The sequence below is a fragment of the Aquila chrysaetos genome, chromosome 12 (genome assembly GCF_900496995.4).
Source record: "Aquila chrysaetos chrysaetos chromosome 12, bAquChr1.4, whole genome shotgun sequence".
Classification (NCBI taxonomy): Eukaryota; Metazoa; Chordata; class Aves; order Accipitriformes; family Accipitridae; genus Aquila; species Aquila chrysaetos.
The window spans coordinates 1,637,392-1,662,432 of record NC_044015.1 but is presented as its reverse complement, the minus strand read 5'-3'; the positions used below and the strand labels follow the sequence as shown (position 1 = coordinate 1,662,432).

Sequence of the window (25,041 nt, the reverse complement as noted above, 5' to 3'; positions counted from 1 at the left end):
GTCCATCTGCAGAGCCTCCCCGCTGACCGCTGCCAAATGTCCGAGAGCGCAGAGCCGGACTCTGCGGCCATGGAGGGGCCTTCCTCGCTGCCCGCTTCAAGCTGCACCCCGAAACACATGCCGGAATACACCGCTCCCCCCTTCCCTGAGCTTCCCAGGAATAACTGGGGACCCGCTCAGCCTTCGGGGTCACCGCTTACAGCTTCTCCCCTCTTCCAGCATCAGCCATCGGGGCCAGATCCAGCCCTCCTCCTCCTGCATGGCCCCCGCAGCACCCGGGCAGCCTGGGCTCAGCCCCGCATCCCTCGCACCGGCGAGTCGCCCCGAGTGCCGTGGGGACCGAGAGGGGCCGAAGGAAGCAGGAGGGAAGGAGGGAGCTGGCTGCATGCGACACCCCGACCCACGGGCAGCAAAGGAGGAGCACAGGGACGGGGGTCCGGGATGGACCGGGGAGGGGGAGGCTGAGACCGGAGCACCCTTGGAGCAGAGCTCCCAAATCCCCCTCTCCGAAGAACAAAGCTGCAATCTCTCTGCAGATGCAGAATAACCGACGAGCAACGATGATTTATTTCTCTTCCCCAGTAGATAAATCGGCCTCGGAAACAGGTTTGCGCTAAATTGCAATTTGCATGCGGTAATATATTTAAGCAACTTTCCTTCTACTTCGTTATAAACAGGGTTTCTCTGGGGGTTATTTCTGAGCTGGCCCCATTTCATCTATCTCCGGCACACCCGGCGCAAGCGAGCTTAATTGTCGACGTGGAAATTAAAACCACAGTGGAAAAAAAAAAAAAAAATTAATAAAATGAAGGTGCTGGTTTTGTAGGTAGCCTGAGGAACCCCAGGTTGGAATCAAAATAATCACCCCGGCTCAGGCACTAGCTCTGGGCCTCAATAAAAATGATTAAAGACAAAACCCCACTGAAATTTCCACTCCACAGCCGCGTTTGGCTTCCAGCCGCTCTCCCCCTTGCAAAGGCACCGGGGCCAGTGCCTCGGGGAGGCCGGCGGCCGCCGAGCCCCTCTCCTGCCGGGAGGGCAGGGCTCTTCTCCCGGAGAATAGCGAGCGGGTTTTTACATTCGGTTCTCTAGCTTTATGATATCACATACACTCATACAGCTAGATAACCAAAGAGAAAAACCAACCCAGGTCTTTACAAAACGGGCCTTAGCCGTGTCGCACGCCCGGGGGTGTTCTGCTCCAATCTCGGAGCCCCCCGGGGTGGCTGCGATTTGTGTCCCCTCGCCGCCAATAATGAAGAAACCCCAACAGTTTCGGTGGGAGAGCGGGAATCTGCCCCGGCGCCTTGGGATGCGACATGCAACATCAGCGCTTCCCGATGCCGACCGGAGCGCCCCGACTTGATGTCTGCACCCCAAAGGGGACCCGTACCCTAAAGCGGGCTCAGCCCCGCGCAGCCCCCCATGGCCGGGGGCCATCGCAAAGCAGGATGCTCCTCCAGGATCCATCCCCGCCGCCTGCGGCCCAGGGACCTGCCTCCTTCCCAGCCCCAAATTTGCCCCCAGACTCGCCCCAGAGCCCGCTCCCACTTTGTAATTATTGTAAATTACTGGCACGGAACTGCTGAGTCATGAGAGTGGCTGGGGAAGGGACGGGCCCAACCGAAAGGGCCCCCCCGGGGGTTTCCACCGCTCCCCCACTCTGCCCTCCTCTTCCTCCTCTTCCTCCCCTTCCTCCCCTTCCTCTCGCACCCGCTCCCTGCAGCTGGGCCCGCATCCCGGGGAGGGACCCCGCATATCCTGGGGGTAACCGGGCGGTCAGTCTCCCCCGGGGGGTGGTTGGGGGGACACCCTGCATTCCCCGGGGCGACCCCGTCCTCGCCCGCAGGGACCCCGCACCCCGGCCGGGAGCCTCCGGGCACCGTCCCCGAGCACCGGCCGGGGGATGCTCCCGGGGAGCTGCCTAAGCCGGGGCGGGGGGAGCTCCGGTCGTGGAGCGGCTGTCCCCGGCCAGCAGCGGGGGAACGGGGAGAGGACGGGGAGGGGACCCCGGGAAGGGGGGGTACCGGGAGGGGGTACCTGCTCTCCCCGCTGGGGCCGGTGCTCCCCGCGGTCGCCGTCGCCTCCGGGTCGCCGCATCCTTCCCAGGCTGGCAGGGTAGGGAGAAGGCTCGGCCAGGGATGGAGGTTGGATACCCCCGCCCGGTGCCGGTACCGGTGCCGGTGCGGGTCCCGCTCCCGCTTCCCGGCTTCTCCGGGACCTGCCTCTAAAGTTGAGGCAGAGCCGGCGGCGGAGGGATGGCTGGAGGGCGGGGGAGGGCGGGAGGAGGGACGGGGCGGCCGACGGGGACAAAGCCCGAGCGGCGGGGCTGGGACAGCCCGGGCGTGGGGCCGGGGCAGGGGTCACCCCCCCCCCCCCCCCCCCCCCGGGGGGGCAGAGCCATTCGCCACGGTCGCCGCTGTCCCCGGGGGCTGGCCCGTCTGCTCGCCCGGGCCCCCCCCCCCCTTCTCGCCTCCCTCCTCCCCGGACCCAGCCTCCCGCAGCAGCCGGCCCGCCCCGTCGGGGAGGCGGCGGTGCCCCGGGGGTAACCCTGCTCGGGCAGGGCTGTGGCGGAGCCGGCCCCCCCCCCCCCCCCCGCTACCACCACCCCCGGCAAAGGCTGGGGTTAAACCCGACGCGGCCGGGGCGGGGAAGCGGCCGGGGGGGGGGGGGGCGAGGAAGGGGGGACAGACCCTCCCGTCGAGGCTGCTCTCGCGGGCCCCGCTTGCAAAAGGGAAAATTGGCGGCTGCTCGGGAGTAAAACCGGGCTCGACCGACCCCCGGTAACAGGGTCCTCCGACGGGCCCGGCCTCGGCTCTGCCCCCCCCGGCCGGGGAGGGACACCCACCCCCCGGGCCCGGGACAAAGCGGGGCCGCGGCTCGGAGGGACGGCGGGACAGAGCCCGGGGCCGAGGTCCGGCTCCACGTCCCCCCCGTGCGGCCGCCCGGGGCCCGTCCCGACCGGCCCTGCCCCGGTGCAGAGGACCCGCTCCGCTCTCCCGGCAACGGCGGGGCAATCCCGGCCAGGGGGCGAGCCGAAGGGGGGGGTTGGATGGAGGGGGGGCAGCGGCCTTTCCCTGGCACCCCCGGCGGTCTCACACCGGGACCGAACCGGCGGGCACAGCCGTGTGCACGCACCCACGCGGGGGGGCCCGGGCACCGGTGAACACCCCCGGGAGCACCCCCCCCTCCCCGGTGCACACCCAGGAACGCTCACACCGATGCACACACGTTGATGGTCACATTCGTCCTGATGCACGCACGGCCCCGCACACGCAGCCGTGCATACCCACACCCACGCAGGACACCCCGGCTCTCCCCAGCCTCCTTCACACCCCCCCCCCCCCCCCCAGCTTTGCCCCGGTTCGGCGGGTTCCGTAGCCCTCCCGGGGCCGCCTCGTCGTACCTCGCTCCGGTAAAGCGGCAGAAAAACGAAACCAACAGGCGGGCCGGGCATAACACGGACACCGGGCATAGCACCGGCACCGGCACCGGCCACAGTACCGGTCCCGGCACCGGGCACAGCACCGTGCCGGTGCCCCGGCTCTGGGCAGCCCCGGCCGGGCTTCGCTTCCAACGAGGACCGGCAGCAGCGGGTCGGGGCGGGCGGCGGGGCCCGGCTCCCGCTCCCAGAGCTCCGGGTTTCGGGGAGAAGGCACGGATCCGTCCCGGTCCCCGCTGTCCACACCCGCCCTTTTATATACATACACCTATATATATATGATACATATCTGAATATCTGCGTTTGAAGGGGCTGAGAGCGATGCACCGCGGCACTTGCGGAGATGCCAACCCTCAAGCACCTGGAGCTTTCCGGGAGCAACGGAGCTTTCTACCCCGACACCGGGGACCCCCGGGGCGGGAGAACCCTTGACAGGTAGCCCCACCTGCAAGCGGTGACCGCTGCACAGCGGGGCGCGGGCGGAGGATTCTCCCACCGGCGGCACCGGGCACCGGGAACCGGGCACCGGGGAACCGGCCCCGCCGCTCTCCGTGGTGCTGAACCGCCGCCGCCGCCGCGCCCCGGGGCCGTGCGGGGTCGTGCCTCGTCCGTCCTTTTCTTTCCAAGCCGCCACTAATTAATTATTAGCATTGCTCTTAATTATTATCGTTAGCATCCCTTGCGGTTCCCGTCGCTCCGGTGCACCGCGCCACGGCTAACCGTTCCGAACGGGAAGATGGTGCCAGCGAAGCAGCTGGTTGCCAAATTAACGGATCGTCCCCCCGCACACACCCGGTAGCTGCCACCCGCGCTCTCCCCACACCCCCCCACACTCCCCCGCCGCCCCGCGGGTCCGCACCGCGCGTGGGCCGAGCCGGTACCGTTACCTCCGTAGCCGGGCTCCGGAATGACTCTCCCGCCGGGCCCCGGTCGGCGGCGGCGGCCCCGGCGGGCTCGGCCCCGCTGCCGTCCACACCACCCGGGGCACCACCGGTCCCGGCCCCGTTCCGCCTCCCCGGTGGGTTCCGCTTACCGAACCGTTCCTTCCCCGGGCGGTCCCGGCCGCGGTCCTTCCCCAAAGGGTAAAAAACGACCGCGGCCCCAAAGCTCCACCGAGGGAACGAACGGCACCGGCGGAGCTCCTCCGCCGACCCCGGGAGCGATCCTCCGACCCGGGTCCAGCTCGGGGAAGGGGCCGCTTCGGGCACCGGCGGGACCGGGGAGCGGCATCCGTACCGGCCCCGTTCCCCCGCCGCCCCCGGGCCCCGGTAGCCGACGCGCAGGGCCCGGGCGGGCCGCAGCGGCCCGGTTTGCCCTCGCCGGTTCCCGGTTCCCGTTCCCCACCGCTCCCTGCCCCCGAGGAACGGTGGGGGAGGCTTGGCAGCGCCGACACGGGAAAGGCGGCCTCCCCACGCGTGTCCGCGGCGGGGGTTCCACGGGGCCCGCCCGGCCCCGTTCCTCCCCGGCACTTACCGAGTCGTCGCCCGCCTGTACCCCTCGCCCCGGCGGCTGCGGGCGCTGGCTCCGGCCCCGGTACCTCTCGTCCCCCCTTCTTCCCCTCGCCTACACCCTCGTGTGAATCAAATACCTTCACTACAGCAGCCATGTTGGGCTCCGGTACGAGCACGGCGCTCGCCGCAGGAGCCGCCGGCCGCCTCGGCGGGAGGCAGCGAGGCTGGGCTCGGCTCGAAGCGGAGCGGGAGACCCGGTTCCCACCGGAGAACAGGAGCCCGGGCAGCCCGGCCGGCTGCCGGCCCCCCCACCCCCGCCATCGCGCACCGAGGGATGCTGCGGTGTGCCGCTCCCCGCCAGCCCGGTAACTTCCCACCGTTACCGGTAACGCCACTAACTGCTGGTCCCATACCTGCCCCACATCCCTCCGGTAAAACCGGCCGAATCCCGGTGGTGGGGATGGAGGGGGGAGGAGGAGAACTGCCGTTACCTCCGCCTCGCCCGGTGTGCCGGTCCCCCGCCGCGCCGTTCCACCGAGCCCACCTGGGGAGGGAAAGAGAGAGAAGAGGCGTCAGGAGGAGCCGGTGCCGCCGCCGCCATCCCTCCAACTTGGAGCAACTTTCCCGGCGAGGCTGGCAGCGGGGGCGGGGGGGTGGGCGGTGCTGGAGCCCCTGCCCGGGCAATCGGGGCCGGTCCCACCGGCGGACAGGGCGTGGGATGCCCCCAAACCGGTCCTTTCCACCCGTGGAGGGGGGACACCCCACCCCGGAGCCCCGGTTCTGCCCAAGGTTGGGGGGGTGGGGGGAGGGGGGGGCAAGACGGGACACGGCCTCTGCTGCCGGGGAAATACGGCAGACCCCCGCCGAGAGGCTGCCCCCCACCCAGGGGCTGGCTGGCCGGCTTTACCGGGCGGGGGGGCGGCCCAGCTCCCCCGCGTCGTGGGCACCGGAGCCTCGCACCGGGCAGCCGCCGCCGCTCCGCGGGCACCGGAGCCGTTCGCCGGCCGGGGCTCGCCCCCCCCCCCCCCGGCCCGACGCCCCTCGAAAGCGGATTTTTCAACGGGTTTGTTTTTTTTTTTTTCTTTTTGCCCCCTTTTCCTCCCACCGAGATATTTTCCCCCCCTTTTTTCTTTTCCCGCCCCATTTTTTTTTTCCTGTTTGGTTCCAGCGTTGTCGCTGGGAATTATTTGCATTTAAAATACAACGACTCGTTCCTCTGCACATCGCTTCGCAGCTCAATTCAACCAGCACCGGAGAGGGAGGGGGCGACCCCGAGGAAAAGGGTTCCCCAAACCCCCGGCCAAATCCACCCGAATTGCTGCCCGGCTGGAAATATCGATGTGGGCGAAAACTAAAGATTTAACAGATTTTAATGATTTTGTTTCTGCAGCCGCTGTCACCCAAAGGTGTTGTGGCAACAAAGAGCGGGAGGGGATTTAACGCTCGTATTTTTGGCCTGTTCCCGTGCAGAAATATCCCCCCAAAGCCCCGAACGCTTTGCAAAGATAGATCTCTCTAAAAACAATCATATCCTGCCCCGCAAAGTGCTTCAAAAGAAAATCTGATTTTATATTTATCCCCCCGTCGCTGCTAAACCCGTCGGAGGACACACACACACACGCGGCACCCGCTGAAACTAATAGCGGGGAGGGTGACTGGAAATCAAACAACCACCTCCCCAGTCCAAACTGGGGGCAAACGGTTTCCCCCCGCGCACGGCAGAGATTTCCCCGCTCGGGAAACAACGGCGTGGAAATCCCCGCCGTGCCCGCTCGGGCAGAGCCAGGCGCTTCAGCACAGGAACAACCCCAGTTACTTTTTTAGGGGGGGAAAAATAAGAATAAAACAAGATACATTTCCCCCCTCCCCATTTCTCCAGAAATGCCGAATTCAGCCCCGGCCCGTTGCGTGGGGAATTTTTTTATTATTGTTTTCTTTCCTCCCCCCCTGTCTTTTGCGGCTGGGATACAGCCTCGCACCAACGCAAGGTTGGAAGGGGACGGGAGGGGATGCCCACACAACACACCGCCCGGGGACAGCACCCCCCCCCAAACCCCGGGGTCCCTACTCCCCCTTTTTTTTTTCCCCTCAAACCTCCCCCCACCCCAAAAGAAAAAAAAAATAGCTGCACACACCGAAACTTCGCTCCGGCAGCCCCTTACCTCGGGCACCGGGCAGGGCAGGGCAGTCGGTCCGACCGGCCCGGGGCTATAAACCCCGGGGGTGGCTTTTGTGAGTTTGTCGGAGTTTCCCTGGGCTGTCCCCTTTTGTGTCCCATTGCCATCTAGAGGCCCTGATTAATTAATTTCACACCGGAGCTCGGGAGAAAATTTTCCCACAAAACAAGTGACCGAAGAGATGTGAAACCCCCAAAGAAAAGGAGTCAACATCAAGTTCAACAGCATGCGGGGAAAGGCCTATTTCCATCACAATCGCGGCTGAACGGGGGCCGGGGCCGGGGGGGGGGGTCGGCGGGCGGCGGCCCCCGCGCCCCCTCCGCGCGTTCCCAGGCTCCGAACAATCGCGCTCTGTTTGCCTCGCACATGCCGGCGTTTGGGCACGGAGGCTGCCTTGGGATAACAGGAATAATGAAGGGGGGGGGGGCCGAGGGGTGGGATTGGGGGGGGGAAGTGATGGAGGGTTGGGAAATGGGGTGGGAGGGGGGATGAAGCGGAGGAGCGCGCACCTGGGGACTGTCCGGTACCGACCTGTTGAGCCCCGGTTGGGAGAACCCGGTGGAGTTTGTGGGAAGACTTGGGATGGGCAAGAGGGAATTCTTGGTGTCGGGGTGGGGGGGGGTCCCCCCCCCAAAGCCGGGAGGGGACAGAGCCGGCCCCGGGCTGGGGGGACGGGACGAGGACACACGACTTTTCCCCAAGTTTAGTGCCACCACCCCCCCCCCCCCCCGCAAAACACCCCCCCCAATCCCCGGCCACGCGTTTTCCCACAGTCCCGGGGGAGCGGCGGAGGGGGGGGTGCCTGTCCCGGAGGGGGGGACACGACAGTCGGGGGGGGTGCCTGCCCCGGATTGGGGGGGGAGCGGGGGCCCGGGGCCCGGGGTGGCCGAGGCGGTGGTGGACGTGTCCTGCAACCCAAGCAGCTCGGCTCCGCCGGGCATTGTCCCCACGGAGCCCGTGGCCATTGTTCCCGGCGCTGCGGGAGCCGGAGGGAGGGCAGCTTTCCACGCCTCGTCCCGTTCCCCCCCCCCCCCCCGACACTCACACCGGGCTGCCGGCACCCGCAGCCCCTAATCCGGAGGGGTGGGGGGGGGAAAGAAAGGTAAAACCCACCTCCCCCCCTCCCCCTCCCAAAAAAAAAGCCCCGGTGGGGGAAGCGTGGGGTCGTGTCCCCCCACTCTCCCCGCAGACTTCCTCCAAGTTGGGAGAAGCTGGGGGGGGGGGGGGGGGGCTGCCGGTGCCCGCACAGCCCTGCCCCTCCGGCGGGCAGTACCGGCAGCTGCCCGGTGCTGCCCGTTACCCCGGCCCGGGGAGTTCGGTGCGGGGCAGGGAGAGGAAGAAAAAGAAGGGGGGGGGGGGGATTATTTACCTCCCTCCGCACATCTGCATCCATTAATGACTTAGCGACAGCGTGAGCCGAGAGCAACCGGGACACCGGCAGCCTCCGTGGGGGGGGCTTTTGGGGTTGGGGGGGGGAAGAAAAGCGGCACCGGGCAGGACGCGGAGCCCGGAGCCATCCAGCCGCTGCGGAGGGCGGTAGAACCGGGTGGCGGTTCCCGGAGAAGACTGCCAGAAACGGCGGGGGCTGTGGGAAACGGAGCCCCCCGCGATCACGTTGCCTTTACGTGGGGTTAAACAGATAACGTCTGCCCGGGGCTTTAACGCCGGGAGCCCCCAGACCGGGCCCGGGCAGCTCCGGTCCTCCGCCGCCAGGTCCTCGGAGAGGAGCTGAGGGAGGGTGGCGGCGGGAGACACAACACGGATTCCGCCCAAACATCCATTTTGTCCCTTTTGGAAATGGAGATGGGAGAGAGGAGGGAAAAATGCGCTTTTTTTTTTTTTTTTTTCCCCCCCCCCGCTTTCTCCATATTTTACTACGTAAGGCATGACGTCCTCACGTCGGGAGCGGGATAGGTTAGCCCTGCGCTTGGGGGGAATGCACCGGGCTGGGGGGGGGAGAGAGGCTCAGGGGCGGGGGCGGCTCTGGCAGCAGAACCTAAAAATAACGGGGATTTTATTATTTTTAATAATAATAATCATCATCATCATCCCGGTGACCCCGCGGATGCGGCCCGGCACGGGCAGCGGGAGGCAGGGCCGGATCCGGATCCCCCCCCCCCCCGCCCCGCGCCTCCGCCCGGCCCCGGGTACCGCGGGACCCTCAGGGCTCGGGGCACCCCACGGGCACGGAGGGAACGGGGCCCGGATCCGGAGAGGAGGGGAAGGTGTGTGTGGGGGTCCTCCTGCCTTCTTCCCCCCCCCCCCCGCTCGCTCCCTGCGGCAGGAGGGGGCGGGCGGGCAGGGTGCCCCGCTCTCCCCGGTCGGGGCAGGATTAGTCCGTGGAAACGAAGCAAAAATCGGGTATTTTTTAATTAAACCAAAAATCCCCCCCCCCCTACCCGGGGTGTTAACACCTCCAAGCTCCGAAGTGGCCGGGAATTGAGCCTCCCCCCCCCCCTTCCCAGCCTCCGGTGCACCGGGGTTTTCGGAGCGCGTTAAAAACCGGTGGCTGTAAAGGCGGCTTCGCGCAGCGCCCGGCGGGGTTTGCGCCCCAAAACCATCCCCGGGGGGGGGCGGGGGGGGTGGCAAAACCCCACCGACACTGAGTCGGGCCGGGGTGAGCCAAGGCTGGCTCCAGTCACCGGAGCGATCAGGGTGGGCGTCCCCCGCCGCGGAACCGGGACCGGGCCAGTGCCGGGTCCCCCCCCCCAGCGGTAACGGGCAGCCCCCCCAGCCCGGCGCTGCAGGGGATGCCGCCGGCTCCGTGCTCTCCCCTAATGAGCTCCGCTTATGCATTTCCCCCTCAACGAATATTTCTCCCGGGGGGGTTGGGGGGGCGGCGGGACGCCCTGCCCCGGTTGCCCACCGCCCGTCCCGTCCAACCGGGGTTTTGCGGGGGTCGGGCCCGTCCCTCCCGGCCCCGGGGGGCGGGGGAGGGCAGGAGGAGGCCGGGGCTGCACGTCGGGCACCCCAAATCCTGCCGCCGGTCCCTGAAAAACCATTCCCGGGTAATCATTCCCTCCCCCGGTAAAAGGCCCTCGGGGCCGGGCTCGGCTCCTCCAGCCTCCCGGTACCGGCGGGCCCGGTCGTCGTCCCCCCTCGACGGCGGGGTGGGGGGGTTGGGGGGGACGTATTTTGGCTCCCTGATAACGTTTTGATCAAAAATTCATTAAGAGGCGCTCGACGCAGCGCCATGAATATTTCAGGGCTTTTGCAAAACAACAAAGTGGGTGTTTGGGGGAGGATACACCGGGGGGGGGGGGGGGAAGATGAGGGGGGCGGCAGCCCCCGGTGCCCGGCTCGGGCCCGGTTTGCTGCGACGGGGAGGCGAGGAGAAGCCGGGTACCCCCCCCCCGCCCCGTCCCCTCGGGGCCGGGACCGTGCTCGTTCTCCCCCAGCCCGGGGCTCGTTCCCGTTCCGTTCTAAGGCGTGTAAACGGCTCCGGGTAAGCCGGGAGCGGAGACCGGTCCCCGGTTGGAGGGGGCGGCCCGGCCCGTCGGGTCGGTGAGGGGACAGACAGTGCCCAGCTCCGACTGAGCCCCGGGGCCACCGCCACAGCCCGGGGCTTCTCCGCGGTCACGCGTGGCCGTGGGGCTCCGAGGGACGGCACCTTCCCCGCAGCCCGGGACGGGGCCGGAGGGGGCAAAACCGCCTGGGTGGGGGCAGCGGGGGGACCCCATCCTCACCCGGGATGTCCCCTCGGTAGCACCACGACCCCGAGGGACACGGACCATGAGCCCGCACCCCCCCCCTCCCCGGGCTGGCACCCGATGACTTGGGGTTGCTCGCCCACGGTTCTGGGGAGGGGACAGTCGTCCCCCCCCAAAAAAAAACTAACCCGTCTGCCTTTCCCCTGGCAAGGGAGCACCCTGACTGCAAGGTCCACAGCTGTCCCCAAATCGGGGTGTGGAGTCCCGACAGCACATCCCCCCCCCTTAGCGGAGGGAGAGGTACCAGCACCAACCGGGAGACAAAGCCCCACCGACTCCGCAGTCCCGAGCGCCGGAGCCCAGCACCCTCCCGGAGCAGCGCAACCTCCTCCCCCCTGCCATGCTGGGCCTGCAGGTAACTGGGCTTTACTGGAGCATCTCCCTGGTCACTTGGGAAGGGGACACGGAGCCACAGAGGTGGGGAGATGGCCCAGACCCCTCCACCGTGGACCAGGATCCCGTAGGATGGATGGGTGGGGGACACAAAGCGAATGCAGATGCTCTGTCTCTTCCCAGTGTCATCTGGAGCACTGTCTCCCCCCCAACAAAGCTGGGGGTCCCTGGGTGCCACCTTTGGGTCCGGTGCAATGGGGCATCCCATCGTCTCCGCCATGCTGGAGCGACGCTCGGCAGGTAGGCAGGGACGTGAGGCTGGAGGCAGAGGGCAAAAGGGGCATCCCTGCAAGACTAAAGCGGAGCTGGGGGCACCCCAGGCCACCCCCCCACCCCAGTTTAGGACCTGTCACAACGGGGCATTACTGGACCTGCAGGCAGCCGGGGGGATGCACAGCGCCGGTCAGCTCCCGGGTCTCCCGCCGCTGCCCTCCGGGTCCCGCCGGCCACTCCCGTGTCCCCACGGTGGGATGCGGTGAGTGTCCCCCCCCTCCCCGGCAGCCCCAGCCCCTCCCCGGGGCTCACCTCACCCTGACATTTCCTGGCGCTCCTTCCATGCCAGCGGGTTGCCATAGCAAATCTAAATCTTACAAACAAAACGAGGAGAAAAGCCTTATTAGCATATATTCAAATGAGCCATGCAATAATGCAAACCATAAATCATGCAGTCATTGCTATTCAATCAGTGTCTCTTACCCCAGCCCCCACACTTTCACCGGGTGTCTCGCCTCCTCTTTCCATGCAGAAGCCCCTTCCCAGCCCCAAGGGTCGCCCAGGAGGGGACCCGCCAGCCGGGGGGGGGGGACCTGGGCCGAGGCCGCATCCAGCCCTGGGCTGCTGGGGCTCCGTACAGCCCCTAATCCCGGCTGCTATTTATGTCACTCACCAGGCTCTATTAAACGGGGCAAACTCTTCCCAGGATTAATCTCCCGCCCATGTTTTAATCTCAGGGCTCGGCCACCAGTAATCCCCCCGGGTGGGAAGGGGCCGAGTTCAGCTCTGGCGAGAACCCCCCCATCCCTGCCTGACCCCAACCTGTGGGTGCCCAGGTAGTGCTGGGGGGAACACATTCCCTCAGTTCCCCAAAACCAGAGGACGATGGGCACTGCCAAACCCTGCTGTGTCCCCCCCCCCCCCCGGTCCTCGCTCACCTCTCAGCAGCGTGGCCATGGCCGTAGCCGTAGCCGTAGCCGTAGCCGTAGCCGTAGCCGTAGCCAGCACACTGCAGGCCCCAGGGGATGCTCCCCCACCCCAGGGAGCAGCAGAAACCCCAGCCCAGCCCTGAGCTATAAGAGACACAGCTCAGCTGGGTCTGTCCCACCCCCCCACTTAACCCCCCACTTGCCCCCGCCGATGCCGATCTTAAGGGTACAGAAGGGGTTTGTCCTCCTCCCGCCCGCTCCCAGGGCCAGGCCGTGGCGCTGAGACCTTATAAGCAGCTTTTTGGGGTCTCCCAGGGAGCTGAGGGGTGGGAGCAGCATGGCTGGGCCCCAGGGACCTGCCCAGAGGTGGGGGCGACCCAGCTGTCACCCCCCTTCCTCATCGGTGACCCTGGAGAGGCGACTCTGAGCCTGGGGGACGCAGGGGACAAGCGACGCTGAGCCCAAGGGGGTCAGGGTTTGGGCCGCTTCTCCCCTTGGGGACATTAATGACCTACCGCCTCGTTAGCCACCCCGAGTCACCCTGCCTGACCCCCAAGAAGCTCACACCAGACACCCCGACACCCCCAGCTCTTTATTGGTGAGAAGATAATAAATAGAAAAGAGCCCCTGGGCTGGGGGAGCAGCACCCACCACCCCCAGCTGCCTCCCTCCATCCCTCCCTCCCTCCCACCCCGCTGCGGGACCCCAGCAGCCCCCCCCCCCCCCCGCCACCCCAACCCCGGCTGGGTGCAGGATTGGGCCAGGGTTGTGCAGAGCTGGACCCGCTGCTGGTGCTCTCAGTCCTGCTGCCACCCCGTGGCACTTCTCAGGCATTCCTGCTCGTTGGGGACACGCTGGCGCAGGGACAGACGGACGGACAGGGATGTACAGTGTCCGGCACCGGACAGGGGACAAGGGTAGCGCTCCTCGCCCGTGGGGTCCTGGCCTCGCAGGGGGCTGGGGGTCAGAGCTGCAAGGAAGGGGGGGGGGGGGCCGGTGGCATGTGGGGGGGCACCAGGGTGGGGAGGGGGGTTTGCTGGGAGCTGCAGTCCCAGGGTGGGGGACCGGGACCCCACGGGAAGCCCTGCGGCACCGCCGACCCCCCCTGGCAGCATTGCAAAGGGCACAAGGGGCTTGCCGGGGGTCTGGGGGGGGGGGGGGGCTGCTCCCCCAGGCTTGGCCCTCCCCACCCCCCTGCACCCCATCAGCCTCGCTATCTCTGCCAAGCGTCCATGGCCTGCGCCCGCCGTGTGGGGATGGGGGCCCGCTGCTCCTCCGCCAGCGGCCGGGGGGGGCCCAGGGGGTAGGGGTACCCCTTGGCATAGTCATCCCGTGGCTGGAGGTCTCCGGAGCCTCGGGATGCTTCGCTCAGGGAGGCCAGGCTGGCCAAGGGGGGCTGGGGGGTGCCCGAGGGACAGCCCAGCCCCGGGGAGACCCGCTCCGACTTGATGCTGATGGCTTGGTGCTGCGGGGAGGTGCTGGGGGCTGGGGCCGGCTCTTCGGTGGACACCATCCGGCTGCTGACCCTGGGGTAAGAGGGGAGGAGGAGTGAGGTCGGGTCTTCCCGCATCCCCTACCGAGGTGCTCAGGGTGGGGAGAGGCCCAGCTCACCCCCCCCCTCTCCTCCCTAGAGGGGCTGAGACCCCCCAAACTCATCTCACGTACCCGCTCTGTCCCAGCCAGGCACTGGGCAGCTGCCCACCCAGTGTGTGACCCGGGGGGGGGGACATGGGGATGAGGTCTCCTGGGGAAATCTGGTTGGAAATAAGCTCTGCCGACAGTGTGTGTGTGTGTGGGGGGGTCCTGGGGTGACCCCTTGCACCCCAATTTTGGGATGAAGCTGGACAGACCCCGGCACAGCAGGTGGGGGGGCTGCACCTTGGGTGCCTGCAGCACCCATGGCTGGGAGGTAGCACCCATGGGTGCAGCAGCTCCCCACGAACAGGCTCATCCCCAACCCGTGGTCCCCCCCTGTCCCCCACCCCGTGGCCGTCCCCCATCCTTACCCCAGCGCTGCCATGTCCCGTGGGTGCTGCCACGCCGTGGGGCCGGGCTGCAGGAAGCCGGGGGGCAGCGGGGTCTCGCCAGCCCCAAACTCTGCTGAGCAGGAGGCCAAGAATGAGCAGGAGCCGGCGGGGGGGGGGGGGGGGGGGGTCTACAGCCAGTGTGGGGGGGTCTGCGCTGTTCCAGGGCCAAGGGGCCAGGACTTACCTGCTTGGGCTGGGGCGAGGAAGGGGAAGCCGGTGAGGCCGTGGCTTGGGACGCCGGAGCTGCCCGGGGTGAGCACGGGGCTCAGGGTCTGCAGAGTGGGGTACAGCGGCCGCTGCGGGAAAGCGGGGTGCCCCCCGTCAGGCTTCGTGCTGCCAACCCCATGGGGGGGGGGGGTCGTGATGCAGCCTCTCCCTACCCCAGCCCCTTCCTGTGCCCCCCAGCAAAGCCCCAGTGCTGGGCTGAGGAAGAGGAGGTGGGAGCGGATCGGAGAAGCTCCTCGATGAATTTGGGGAGGGGATGTCTGCGCGGCTCCGAGGGGACACTGCGCACGGTGACTTGCTGGGAAATGCCTGGCTGCAGCGAGCCATGGTGGGGGGGACACCCCTCACCCTACTGCCCCCTCCCACGGTGTCACTGCTGGGGAGTGGGGTGCGCAAGGCCACCGAGCGTCCTGCTGGCACCGACCCCCACGGGAACCCCCATGTCCAGGGTGTCCCAACCCCACGTCCAGGGTGTCCCAACCCCCTACCTCGGAATCAGGGGCACCCGAGGACGCAGAGCCAGCCCACCCCAGGGGCAGGGGGCTGCAGATTTGGGGGGGCGGCTGCCAGCATGCCAGCCCAGGCAGTGAATGCTGCAGGCCCGGTGTCCCCCCCTACGGCACTCACCGCCGTGCTGCCGCCGCTCCGGCCGCTCGCCAAGCCGCCGTGGGCTTCGCCGCGCCGGCCCTCTGCCCCCAGGTAGAGCGGGGGGGGAGTCTTGGTGGCCAGGGCTCGGTTCAGGGTGCCGGCAGGGAAGAGGGGGTAGCCGATACCTGGACAGACAGAGGGACAGGAGGATGCACGGCGTGACCCCGAGGGATGTGGGGTCCCAGGGGCTCCGGTCCTTGGCGGGGGGGGGGGGGGGGGGGGGATCCCCACGGTGCCCTCGTCGCCGCAGGCGGCCGTGCATGCCTCCACGGTGCTGCGCTCCGGCAAACCCACATCCTGCGCGAGGCCGTCGGCGCACCTGGGTCGCGGCGGCCGCCCCCGGTCCGCTGCGACCGCACGCTGCGAGCGGAAACGGTGCGCGAAGGCGGTGGCTGGATCCGGCCCTGGGGCCGGCAGGCTGCAAACCTCCCCGGTTGGACCTCGCTGCGGGGAGCACCCTCGCCCCAGCTCCCCACGCAGCGGCCGGGACGTCCAGCGTGCCCGGGGCCACCACGCCGTCCCCATGCAGGGAGATGGGGATGATGCACGTCCGCATCCTGCACCGGGAATATTGCCCAGCCACCCCCCGTGCCACCTCCCATCCACCGGGGGGGTTTTTCCACCGGTCAAGCCCCAGCATCAATTTTTCCAGCCACTTTTCCGCCGCGTGGCCCTGGAGGCACCCTTGTCCCCGCGGACGGCTGGTGCCGTCCCACCGGGCAGGATGAGCCCCTCGCGCCTAGCTCCGAGCTGTGCCGCACGGGAGGGAGCTGTGGGTGCAGGGTGCCGGGGCCAGCCGGGTGCCGGGTGCCGGCAGGGCACAGGAAACAGCTGGATGGAGGCAGGGGATGGTGTTTCCACAGCTGTGGCAGTGCTCCCTGCCCACGCGCCCGCCCCGGCCCCACTCCCGGTAAGTCCCTGGGAGATGCTGCGAGAGGAGCTTTGCATGCGGCACCCGGCCGGGAAAATCCCCACGGGGCCGGCGAGGACGAGGTGCCCACGGCGGGGACAGGGTGCCCACGGCAGGGACCTTCTCCCCCGCAGCCAGTTCCCCGTGTGATGGGTCTGAGCCTACCTTGGGGCAGCGGTCCCGGCGAGCGTCCCGGTGGCTTCGGTGCTGCCGGCTTGAAGGCGGGAGGGCGGCCCTGGCCCTGCGGGGAGCCGCTGGTGCTGCCCAAGGACGCGTCGGCGGCCGGCGGGGAGCTGCCGTAGGCTGCTTCGGGCGGCGGCGCCGGGCTCTGCAGGGCGAAGCGGAGGTGAGGGACGGGAAGGGGACGGGGACCCTCGGGGACCCTCACCCCCGGTGCCACGGGACGGCAGCGACTCACGTAAAACCTGGGCCGTGCCACCGACAGGTCCATGCCCTCGCTCAGCCTTCGCGCCTTCTCCCCAGGATCCGACCCCTCGTCCAGCTCCAGCTCGTGGCTTTCCAGCCCCAGCCCCTTGCGCTTCAGCGTCTGCGGGGAGCGGGACGGTGAGCGGGGTCCTGCGCCCATCCCGGCACCCCCCGCCCCAACCCCGGCCGCCCCTCGCCGCTACCTCGAGGATGTCGGAATTGGTGCGGCTCTCGTGGGGCTCGCTGTACTCCGTGTACTTGAGCAGCACCTTGTCCATGTCGGTGCTGGCGTACTGGAAGAGGCGGTTGGTGCTGTTGAAGATGATGAGGGCGATCTCGCAGTCGCACAGGACGCTCAGCTCGTACGCCTTCTTCATCAGCCCGAATTTCCGCTTGGTGAAGGTCACCTGCAGAGCAGGGAAGGGGACGGGATGCTGCACCCAGGATCCATGGGTACAGCCCCAAACCCTCCGGAGGCTCCGACACCCGTGGGGAAGGTGGGAGCAGAGCGGCTTTGCCTCCCTTCATGGCTTCGTGGGTCCCGGTCCCCCTCGTCCCCACCTCGTCCCCAAGCGGCTCCTACCTGCCGGTTCCGCTGATCCAGTATTCGGCTGATCTGTATTTTTTTCCGGCCCATTTTCACCTCCTAAGCTCGAGGAGGGGCTGGAAGAGAGCGAGAAGCCCCTGAGCCCTCGCAGTCCGGGGCCAGCCCAAGCAAGCATCCGCCCCTGCACCGCCCACGCCTCCTCGCCCCTCCGGCTGCCAAAAATAAGTTTTGCGGAAAAAAATAAGTTTTCAGAGGAAGTTTCAGCATTTTTTTTCAGCAAAGAGTGTGGCAAACTGAAAAATGAAAAAAAAAAAAAATTGGGAAATTCTGCTGGGGCGGGGGGGGGAATAAAAATCACCTTAGCTCTGCCCAGCCGGTTCCACCGCCCCGGCTCCATCACCCCCACCCCACACCGGCCCCGGGGACCCGAGCACCTGCACGTGCCCGCCGGAAAGCCGCGGTGCCGCGATGCCAGGTCCCTCGCTGGGAGCAGGGGATCAGCCTCTGCATCCCCAAGCGCCCGCCCGAAGCCGCGGGGGCTGCTCTGACCCTGCCCCGTGCACTGATGCTGTTCACCGGCGGGTCCGTCGGATGGGGAGGGCGGTTATAAGGGAGGCCGGGCTGGCTGCGGGGAGGGTCCATAAAACAAAAGGGCTGGTTTTAGGTTCAAGGTTGGGGTTTTTTTTAATTTTATTTTTATTTTCTTTCTTTTTTTCTAACGCGAACAGACTAAATTTGACCTCCGCCATTCGCAGGTCAGGAAGTGGCTGTACGAGGAGACAGCAAAGCGAAACCACCCACCTCTTCGGGCCACGTGAGCCAGCAGTGGGAAGGGCGAGGGGTCGGGGGACCCTGCATCCCACCCCACTTGCAGGGTGCCAGCACCCATCGCAGCCCATCTCTGAGCTGTGACACCCCCCACAAGCTGCCGCTCCTTTTGCAGTCGCCCAGCACCGGTCACCCCAAAACCCCTCTGGAATGCCCCGGTGCCACCGCAGCCCGGCGCAGAGCCATGGATGGCATTAAAACGCTTCCAATGGGACCCTTGCACCCAGCCTCTCCACCCCAAATTGGGTGCAGACCTGGCCCAGCTCGGTCCCCGCCGTCCCCAAGACATGGCCGCGGGGCAAGAGCCGAACTGGGAAGCTGGCGGGGCTGGGAGCTCTGTGCTCCAGCTCCCCGGGGACGGCAGCACCCCGGGAGCCCCCCCCGAGCGTGGCCAATAGCCCCCCCCATTGCAGGGCTGTACCCCAGGGGTGCAGGCTGGGGACCGGCCAGCCCTTTGCTCCCCCGATGCCCCAGTTTGTCCCGCTTCCCCCTCTCAAGCACGTTGCCATTTACCATCTTGCTCAGCTTGCTATATTTAGCTGATCAAAACTAATTTTAATTTATGGAAGGAAATCGTGCTGCCGTTCCCACGGCCCTGCTGCCACCCTGTGTCCCGGGGCCCACGCACGACACCAAGGTACGGGGGGTGCCGAGACCACCCCGGCTCCCCCCCCGGAAAAAGCCAACGATTCCCTGGTGAAAAGGCAGAGGTTTTCCCAACGATTGCTGCTGCCCACATGGGACCAAGGCTGCTCCTGCCATCCCAGCACCGACACCTGCAGCACAGCATCGGGCCAGGGCGCTCCCAGGTATACAGCCGGGGCCGCCCGGAGGGGTCAGCTCTCGCCTGCCCACCCCCATCCCATGGTCTTTAATTTGGGGTGCAGAAACAGGAGCTGTTCCCGGGGGGGCTCCGGCTCGCAGCTGGGTTTGGCCTGTTTGGGTCAGGGGGGATGCTCACCCGGCCGCGAGCTCCCATGTTCTTGCACAGCTTCACTCCGGGGGGGATTTTTAAAGGCTCCAGGGTGCTGGGGACAGGAGGATGTGTCCCCCCCATCCGCAGTGGGGACACAAAATGCTGCCAAGGGCCCCCTCAGCTGGGGCCAGCACCCCCAGCTCCTTGGATGCTGTGGCACCCTGATGCCCTGCTCCAGCACCCCGGTTTCTAGATGTATGGGAAGTGCAGAGGGAGACGGTCCCTACACTGGGACTGATCCCGCAAGCCCGTCCCTGGCCCCAGCCTGTCCTGATGCCTGGCCACGTGTCCCCCCCTCCATGCTGCTCCAGGGCAGGGGACAGGCGACAGCAGCCACCACCCGGGCACCAGCACGGCTCTGAGCCCCAGAGGAGCCACATCTGCCCCGGCAGGGTGCTCTGGGGGTACCAACACCCATGGGACGATGTTGCAGGGGTTCCAGGGGAGTACTGGCACCCATGGAGTGATGCTGTGGGGGTCCCAAGGGGGTCCCAGCACCCATGGGGCGATGCTGTGGGGGTCCCAGGGGGGTACTGGCACCCATGGGGTGATGCTGTGGGCATCCGGGGGTGTACTGGCACCCATGGGGTGATGCTGTGAGCATCCAGGGGTGTACTGGCACCCATGGGGTGATGCTGTGGGCGTCCCAGGGGTGTACTGGCACCCATGGGGTGATGCTGCGGGGGCCCCATCCAAGAATAGCAAGCAGGGGTGGGAGGCAAGAGGAAGCGGCAGCCGCAGCACCGTCGGGCTGGGGGAGCTGAGGACCCACTGCGGCCGGGGCTCACGGCACCCCGCAGGCTGGGCTGGGTGCGGGGCGATTCGTCCCCCCGCCGGGGAAACCGTCTGAGGCCTCGTGCAACACGCGGGGCGGTTTCATCAGCCACGTCCCCATGCGGCTCATTACGGGCTCTGCTCCTCCTGGGGCATCGCCTCGGCCGCTCGGCCACCGTGGCCACGTGGGACCCGCGGGGACATGCGCAGCCCCAGCCAGGCCACCGCTGTCACCGGCACCGCGCCATGTGCCGGGGTCTTGCAGGACAGGCGCAGGGTTCGGCCCGGCCGCGGGGCACGGGGGGGATGCTCGCCGGGAGCGGGGTCCAAGGCGTTACGGCTCGCTGCCTGCGCGGGTCCCGGTGTCTCAGCCACCGCAGTGCGGCAGGGCACCGGCGCTCGGTTCCCCCCGGACAGGTATTAAAGGCTGGGAGGGGCGGAGGGACTTTCACGCTGGATTTTAATTGCTGCACCGGGCGATAAGGCGATAAGAAGCATTATGGCTGCGGGCGATTATTGCAGCCGGCGGTGACGGGCACAACGGGGTGGCTCTGCCCAGCATTGTCACCTCCATCCCGTGGTCCAGCGAGGTGGCATCCTCCAGCCTTGTCCCCATGGCCGGGGACAGCATCGAGGGAGCAGCCTGGCTCCCGTAAGGAGCCAGCGCCCAGCGAGGGCTCATGGCCGGGGACCCCCATGCGGGAGGGAGCGGGGTTGGGGTGCCAGCCCTGGAGAAACCCCAGAGCCTCTCATTGCATTCATCTCCACCGGGTCCCACCTCGCACAAACGGCTCCTCGTTAGCGTGGCCGCGACGGGAACTCATGACGTAGCCTGGCTGTAGGGACGAAGCACCCTTCAGCATCGTCATTACGAATAAGGCCAACAAAACCCAGCGCAAGCAAAGCTCTCGAGTCCTCAAAACCTTTCAGAGAGGAGACGCTTTCCCCTGCCTGTGCCCGGCGGAGGCTCCCGCGCTGCCTGGCATCCCGCCGGCCTCCACTCCCTCCCACGCACGCTTATCTTTAGCCCGGGCTCTCTGCTCGCTCGCACGCACCGGGCTCGCTTCCACACCCAGGCACAGCCCCTCATCCCCACCGTCCCTTTGCCAGCACCCGCAGAGAGGTATCACCCCGACCCCCGGGCCGCAATGAGGTTTGTAATTAACTCCCTGGCTCCTGTACATCTTTAGGGGTCATTTGCATCACGCCAGAGCCTGTAAACTCCCTATCCCAGCTCCTAATTAGCGCGCTGAGACAAAGTGAACCCCTTGAGAGTAATGTGTTTTTCCATATGCCACGTGGTGCAGGATGCTCGGCATGGTACCGGGGGGTCCCAGCGCTGCCTTTGACACCTTTACATTCTTCTCCATCCCTGAATAATCCCAGAAATGTTAAATCCACCAAGTTTATCCTAAAGTCAAAGTGGAGGGGTTATTAGGGGAGCACCCAGACCCTGGACTGGCTTCCGCTGCTCCGGCGTCCGGGCGCTCCCCTAATAACCCCAGGTCAGGGTGTCTGAAGTCCCCAGCATTTCATCCTTCCACCTCTCCCATCCCCATGGGACAAAGTGGTATCGACGTAGAAACTGGGGAAAGAGGCCGTTTTCACCAAACTATGGGGATTTTGTTGCAAATCTGAAGCTGGGGGTGACTGGGTAGAAATGGGGGGGGGGGGGGGGGGGGAAGAGAGTGGCCAGCAAGTACCCGCTGTCGGCGTTTGGCAGCTTCCAAAAAGTGTTTTGTTGGAGAAAAACATTGATTAAAGTGGGAGAAAGAGTTTCCATCCCATCTTTTACAGGGAAAAGAAGCGAGCTTGGCCAGGAGGGAAAAATCTGAGCCAGGAGCAGCAAAATCCCAGGGGAGGGCAGGCCAGATGCTGCATCGCTGGGACCGGGAAGGCAACAAGATTGAAACGGGGCTTTAAGGACCACCCGTCATGGATGGACACATGGTGCTGGGACCACCATGGGTCACTTCCATCCCTGGCCAGTGCTGCCCTGCTTCCAGCTGGGGACACGGCCGTGGCTCTCACCGATCCCCGGGGAACAGCAGCGCTGGGGCCTCGTGGTGCGAGCAGCATCCCAAACCCAGCGCAGGGAAAAGTCAGAGTTGAGCAGGATTTCTGCTGGGGCTTGACAGGCCCTTCTGCTTTTTATAGGTTGTTTAAACAACTAACCAGTATAAACCAGAGCAGGGCCAGCAGCGCGGGAAGGGAAGCGGGGAAGACAGGAGGAGCCTGCTGGGAAGCAGGGGAAAGGAGAGCCTGGTGGGGATGTGGTGCTGCAGGGGCTTGGGGACAGCCGGGGCACCAAGGGTACATCAGGGCACTGGGGACAAGGGGGTTGCATCCGCTAACCACATTCCTCCATCTCACAAACATCACCCCAGCACCCAGCACAATCCCCAGGGGCAATTATAATTCATCTCTCTACCCCCATTGCAGCACAGGGCCCGGCCATGGCATGGCTCTGCGCCCCTCCAGAGCCAAATCCAGGCCTCGGCTGGGCTCGTGGGGACCCGGCTGCCATCCAGCCCCGGCTCCATCCCGCTCAGGGTGACACAGACCGAAAGTCCCACCAGCGCTCAGCATTGCTGCGGCCAGGTGCGGTCAGGCGAAGCGCAGTGATGGGCGGAGGCTTTTCGGTTCCAAAATGACTGTGTGGAAGAAGGACGGATTGAAACATCCCCGAAAAATGAGGCAGCTCTTGCCCTTGGGAAGACAGACGGACCCATGGACCCCCTCTGGGGCCCAAACCACCATTTTTGCTCGGTGTCTGCAACGCTGCTGGCACTGGCCGAGGGAAGAAACACACTGTTCCCACAGGGTCGGGCCACCCCACGCTGCAGCTGGGCATTAATACGGGAAATGATGCTCATTTGCTGCTGGAGGGTTTGCTGGGGGCAGCCAGAAGTTGCTGACAGCTGGCCTGAGCCCATCCCCATGGCGTTAGGGCTGCATGGCTTACAAATCTGGTTTGCTCTTGACAATCCTGCTGTTATTCTTGTGAAGAGGAGGGAAATCCACAGGTCTTGAATACACTAATCCCCCCCAGTCCTTCTGGGCACCCCATGGTATGCCAGACTCTCCAGCCCCCTTGCTGCCAGGACACTTCTGGGTGTCAGCAGGAATCCCCATCCCCTTGCACCACGCAAAGTTTCCCAAACCCGCTTTCCTTCCCCACTGCTGTGCCGGCTGGCTCTCAGCACCGGGGTATCATCAGTGCCCCGGGCTCGGAGGCGAGCAGGAAGATTTGACATCCTAAACCAAACCTGAGGCCTGCATCTATAGCCCAAATCCGCCCCCCCCCCCCGCCGCTGAGCTGCACAGGTCTCCCCTACACGTCATCCGCATGTGATGTGTCCAGCTGGCAGCCAGGGACATGGAAAAGAGCCAGGATCCAGCTCTCCAGCCTGGGCGCCCACGCTCCCTTCCCAACCGGTACCCGCTGCCCCAAGGGATGTGTGCGGACTGAGGGGGCACGGCCCATCGTCTCCCCGGCGCAGGTCCCTGCCTTCCAGCTCACCCGCCAGCTGCCATGTTAATTCATTACCTGCGAAACCCCGTCTCCAGAGCCAGCAGCTCTGGGAAACTTTCTCTCATTAAAAGAATAAAGCCCCGGGGACGGCGACTCGCTGGCAGTCGGCTGCAGAGGGCAGGAGGATCCGGCAGAGGATCCACCTCACTCTCCCCGCGGGGACGGGTGATGGAGGGAGACTCACGTGCGCTGGGACACACCGGAGATGCCACGTGCTGGCAAGAGCCGTGGACGGTGGACGGGTCACATCCCCACCCGGGCGTGGGAAGGAACCGGACTGCAATTCAGCATGTGCTATGAACTGCCGGAGCGGTGCGACACCCCAGCAAAGCTACGATGACATCAGGCCCTGGCCCTGCATCGGGGTGTCCCAGCGCTGCGTCACCGTCACCGGCGGCGTTACAACTTACTCCACGTTGAGCCAACAGCCCTGCGGTGCCATGCCTCAGTTTCCCCTTTACGCAGTGGGCTCAACCCCAGCGCCCGAAGGCGTCGGCGGGCCCGGGGCTGGCGGGGAGGCTGTCGGCGGGGCCGGGGCAGGGCGGCTGCCATCCAGGCTGCACTTTTGGGTTAAACCCGGGCGTTCCTCCCTGCACAGACACGAGTAAAAATAACCGCCCCGAGCTCGGCGCAAACCACAGGCTTTTTATAGCCCGCCATCCCTAGACGGCGGGGCGGGGGACGGGGCTCCGCTGTGCCCAGGCCAGCCCGCGGGGCGCCGGTCTGGCCGCACCGGCATTCCCCCCCGCCGGGGGCCGGTCCCGGTCCCGGTCCCCCAACCCGTGCGCCCCGACGGGGCGACCGGCTGGATGCGGTGGGGCCGGTACCGCCGCGGAGGGAAGCCCCGTCGGGGCAGAAGGGCTGGGCCTGGGGGAGCACTGCTGACCACTGCCCCCCCCCCCCCCCCCCCCCGCCCGCTACCGGCAACACCGGAGCGTGGCCGCACCCCGGTGGGTCCGGGACACCCCCCGCTTCCCCATCCCGGGACACACACCTGGACACCGGCTCTTCCTCCTCGGCAACTCCCCGTCGGCTCGGCCGCAGGTTCCCGGCTCTGCAGCGGATCCGGTCCGGTCCCGGTGCGGCCCAGCCGCCCTCCGGTCCCGGTCCCGGTCCCGGTCCCGGTCCGGTGCCGGTGCGTGTTCCCGGAGCAGCGCGCTGCCCGCCGCCTGCCCGAGCCGCGCCGGCAACATTTGCATAACCCCGCCCTCCCCTCGCCGAAAGATTTGCATAGAGCTGCCGGGCTCGCTCGCCATTGGTGGTAACCGCAGGGCTGGTTTGCATAGTCCCGCCTCTGCCGGGAAGAGGGGCGGGGTGGAGGTGAAGGGGCGGGGTGGGGGAGAACTGGGGAGACTGGGGGGGGGGGTTGGGGGGAATTGGGGGGCTGGGATGGGGGGGAGGTTGGGGGGACCCGGAGGGGCTGGGACAGGGGAGGACGTGGGTGAGTTTGGGGGAATTTGGGGGGGGAGGATGGGGGTGAAGTTTGGGGGGTCCCAGGGGATCCTGTGCCCTCGCCGGGGGGGTCAGGTTCGAGCTGAGATGGAGGGGTCCTGGGAGCAGGTTTAGGGCCAGGCTCTGGGTTTGGCCCATGCCAGATCCCCGGCCACCCCACCTTGGTTTCAGGGACACCCCCCCCCCCCCAGCACTGCCGGCCCCCTCCGCCACAGGGGTGGGGGATGCCGGTTGCCCGGTCCCCAGGGTCACCGAAGGCTCAGCGAAACCACAGCGAAAAAGAACCTCAGCGGCTCGAAACCCCGCCACTGCTTTGCAGCTCCAAAAGGAAACGTCCAACCCGCTCCCTCTCATTTTTATTTTTTCTTTTTATAAATG

The 25,041-nt window shown here is 66.6% G+C and overlaps 4 protein-coding genes across 10 annotated transcripts in view; 3 read left to right on the top strand and 1 right to left on the bottom strand.

Moving 5' to 3' along the window:
- The first annotated feature begins 2,142 nt into the window (after positions 1–2,142).
- LOC115349024 (WW domain-binding protein 11-like) lies at positions 2,143–4,190 on the top strand. The gene is made up of 3 exons (XM_030032690.1): positions 2,143–2,545; positions 3,382–3,535; positions 3,882–4,190. Exons 1-3 carry the CDS (start codon positions 2,259–2,261, stop codon positions 4,077–4,079), a joined length of 639 nt encoding a protein of 212 aa, XP_029888550.1. The 5' UTR covers positions 2,143–2,258; the 3' UTR covers positions 4,080–4,190.
- A 576-nt stretch (positions 4,191–4,766) lies between these two features.
- The window catches only part of TMEM221 (transmembrane protein 221), a 29,889-nt gene continuing 9,614 nt past the window's right edge, over positions 4,767–25,041 (top strand). The window contains exon 1 of the mRNA XM_030034130.1: positions 4,767–4,783. The gene's annotated coding sequence lies outside the window, so the exon portion shown is untranslated. The remainder of the gene's footprint in view (positions 4,784–25,041) is intronic.
- On the top strand, positions 10,283–18,867 carry LOC115349606 (nascent polypeptide-associated complex subunit alpha, muscle-specific form-like). Of its 2 annotated transcripts, XM_030034127.1 has the most exons (4): positions 10,283–10,515; positions 10,932–11,135; positions 17,854–17,912; positions 18,496–18,867. In XM_030034127.1, the coding sequence occupies exons 1-4, from the start codon at positions 10,340–10,342 to the stop codon at positions 18,624–18,626; spliced, it is 570 nt and encodes a 189-aa protein (XP_029889987.1). In that variant the 5' UTR covers positions 10,283–10,339; the 3' UTR covers positions 18,627–18,867. The 2 variants fall into 2 exon arrangements, with proteins under 2 accessions (XP_029889987.1, XP_029889986.1); XM_030034126.1 differs by having other exon boundaries at positions 10,283–11,135; positions 17,854–18,867.
- Positions 13,053–24,316, bottom strand: MEF2B (myocyte enhancer factor 2B). 6 transcript variants are annotated; one of them, XM_030034091.1, is made up of 9 exons: positions 24,206–24,316; positions 17,135–17,214; positions 16,755–16,958; positions 16,544–16,672; positions 16,291–16,453; positions 15,195–15,340; positions 14,527–14,638; positions 14,322–14,415; positions 13,053–13,841 (listed from the first exon to the last, which is right to left on the bottom strand). In XM_030034091.1, the coding sequence occupies exons 2-9, from the start codon at positions 17,186–17,188 to the stop codon at positions 13,529–13,531; spliced, it is 1,215 nt and encodes a 404-aa protein (XP_029889951.1). In that variant the 5' UTR covers positions 17,189–17,214; positions 24,206–24,316; the 3' UTR covers positions 13,053–13,528. The 6 variants fall into 6 exon arrangements, with proteins under 6 accessions (XP_029889951.1, XP_029889953.1, XP_029889954.1 ...); XM_030034093.1 differs by having other exon boundaries at positions 14,322–14,412; XM_030034094.1 differs by having other exon boundaries at positions 14,527–14,614.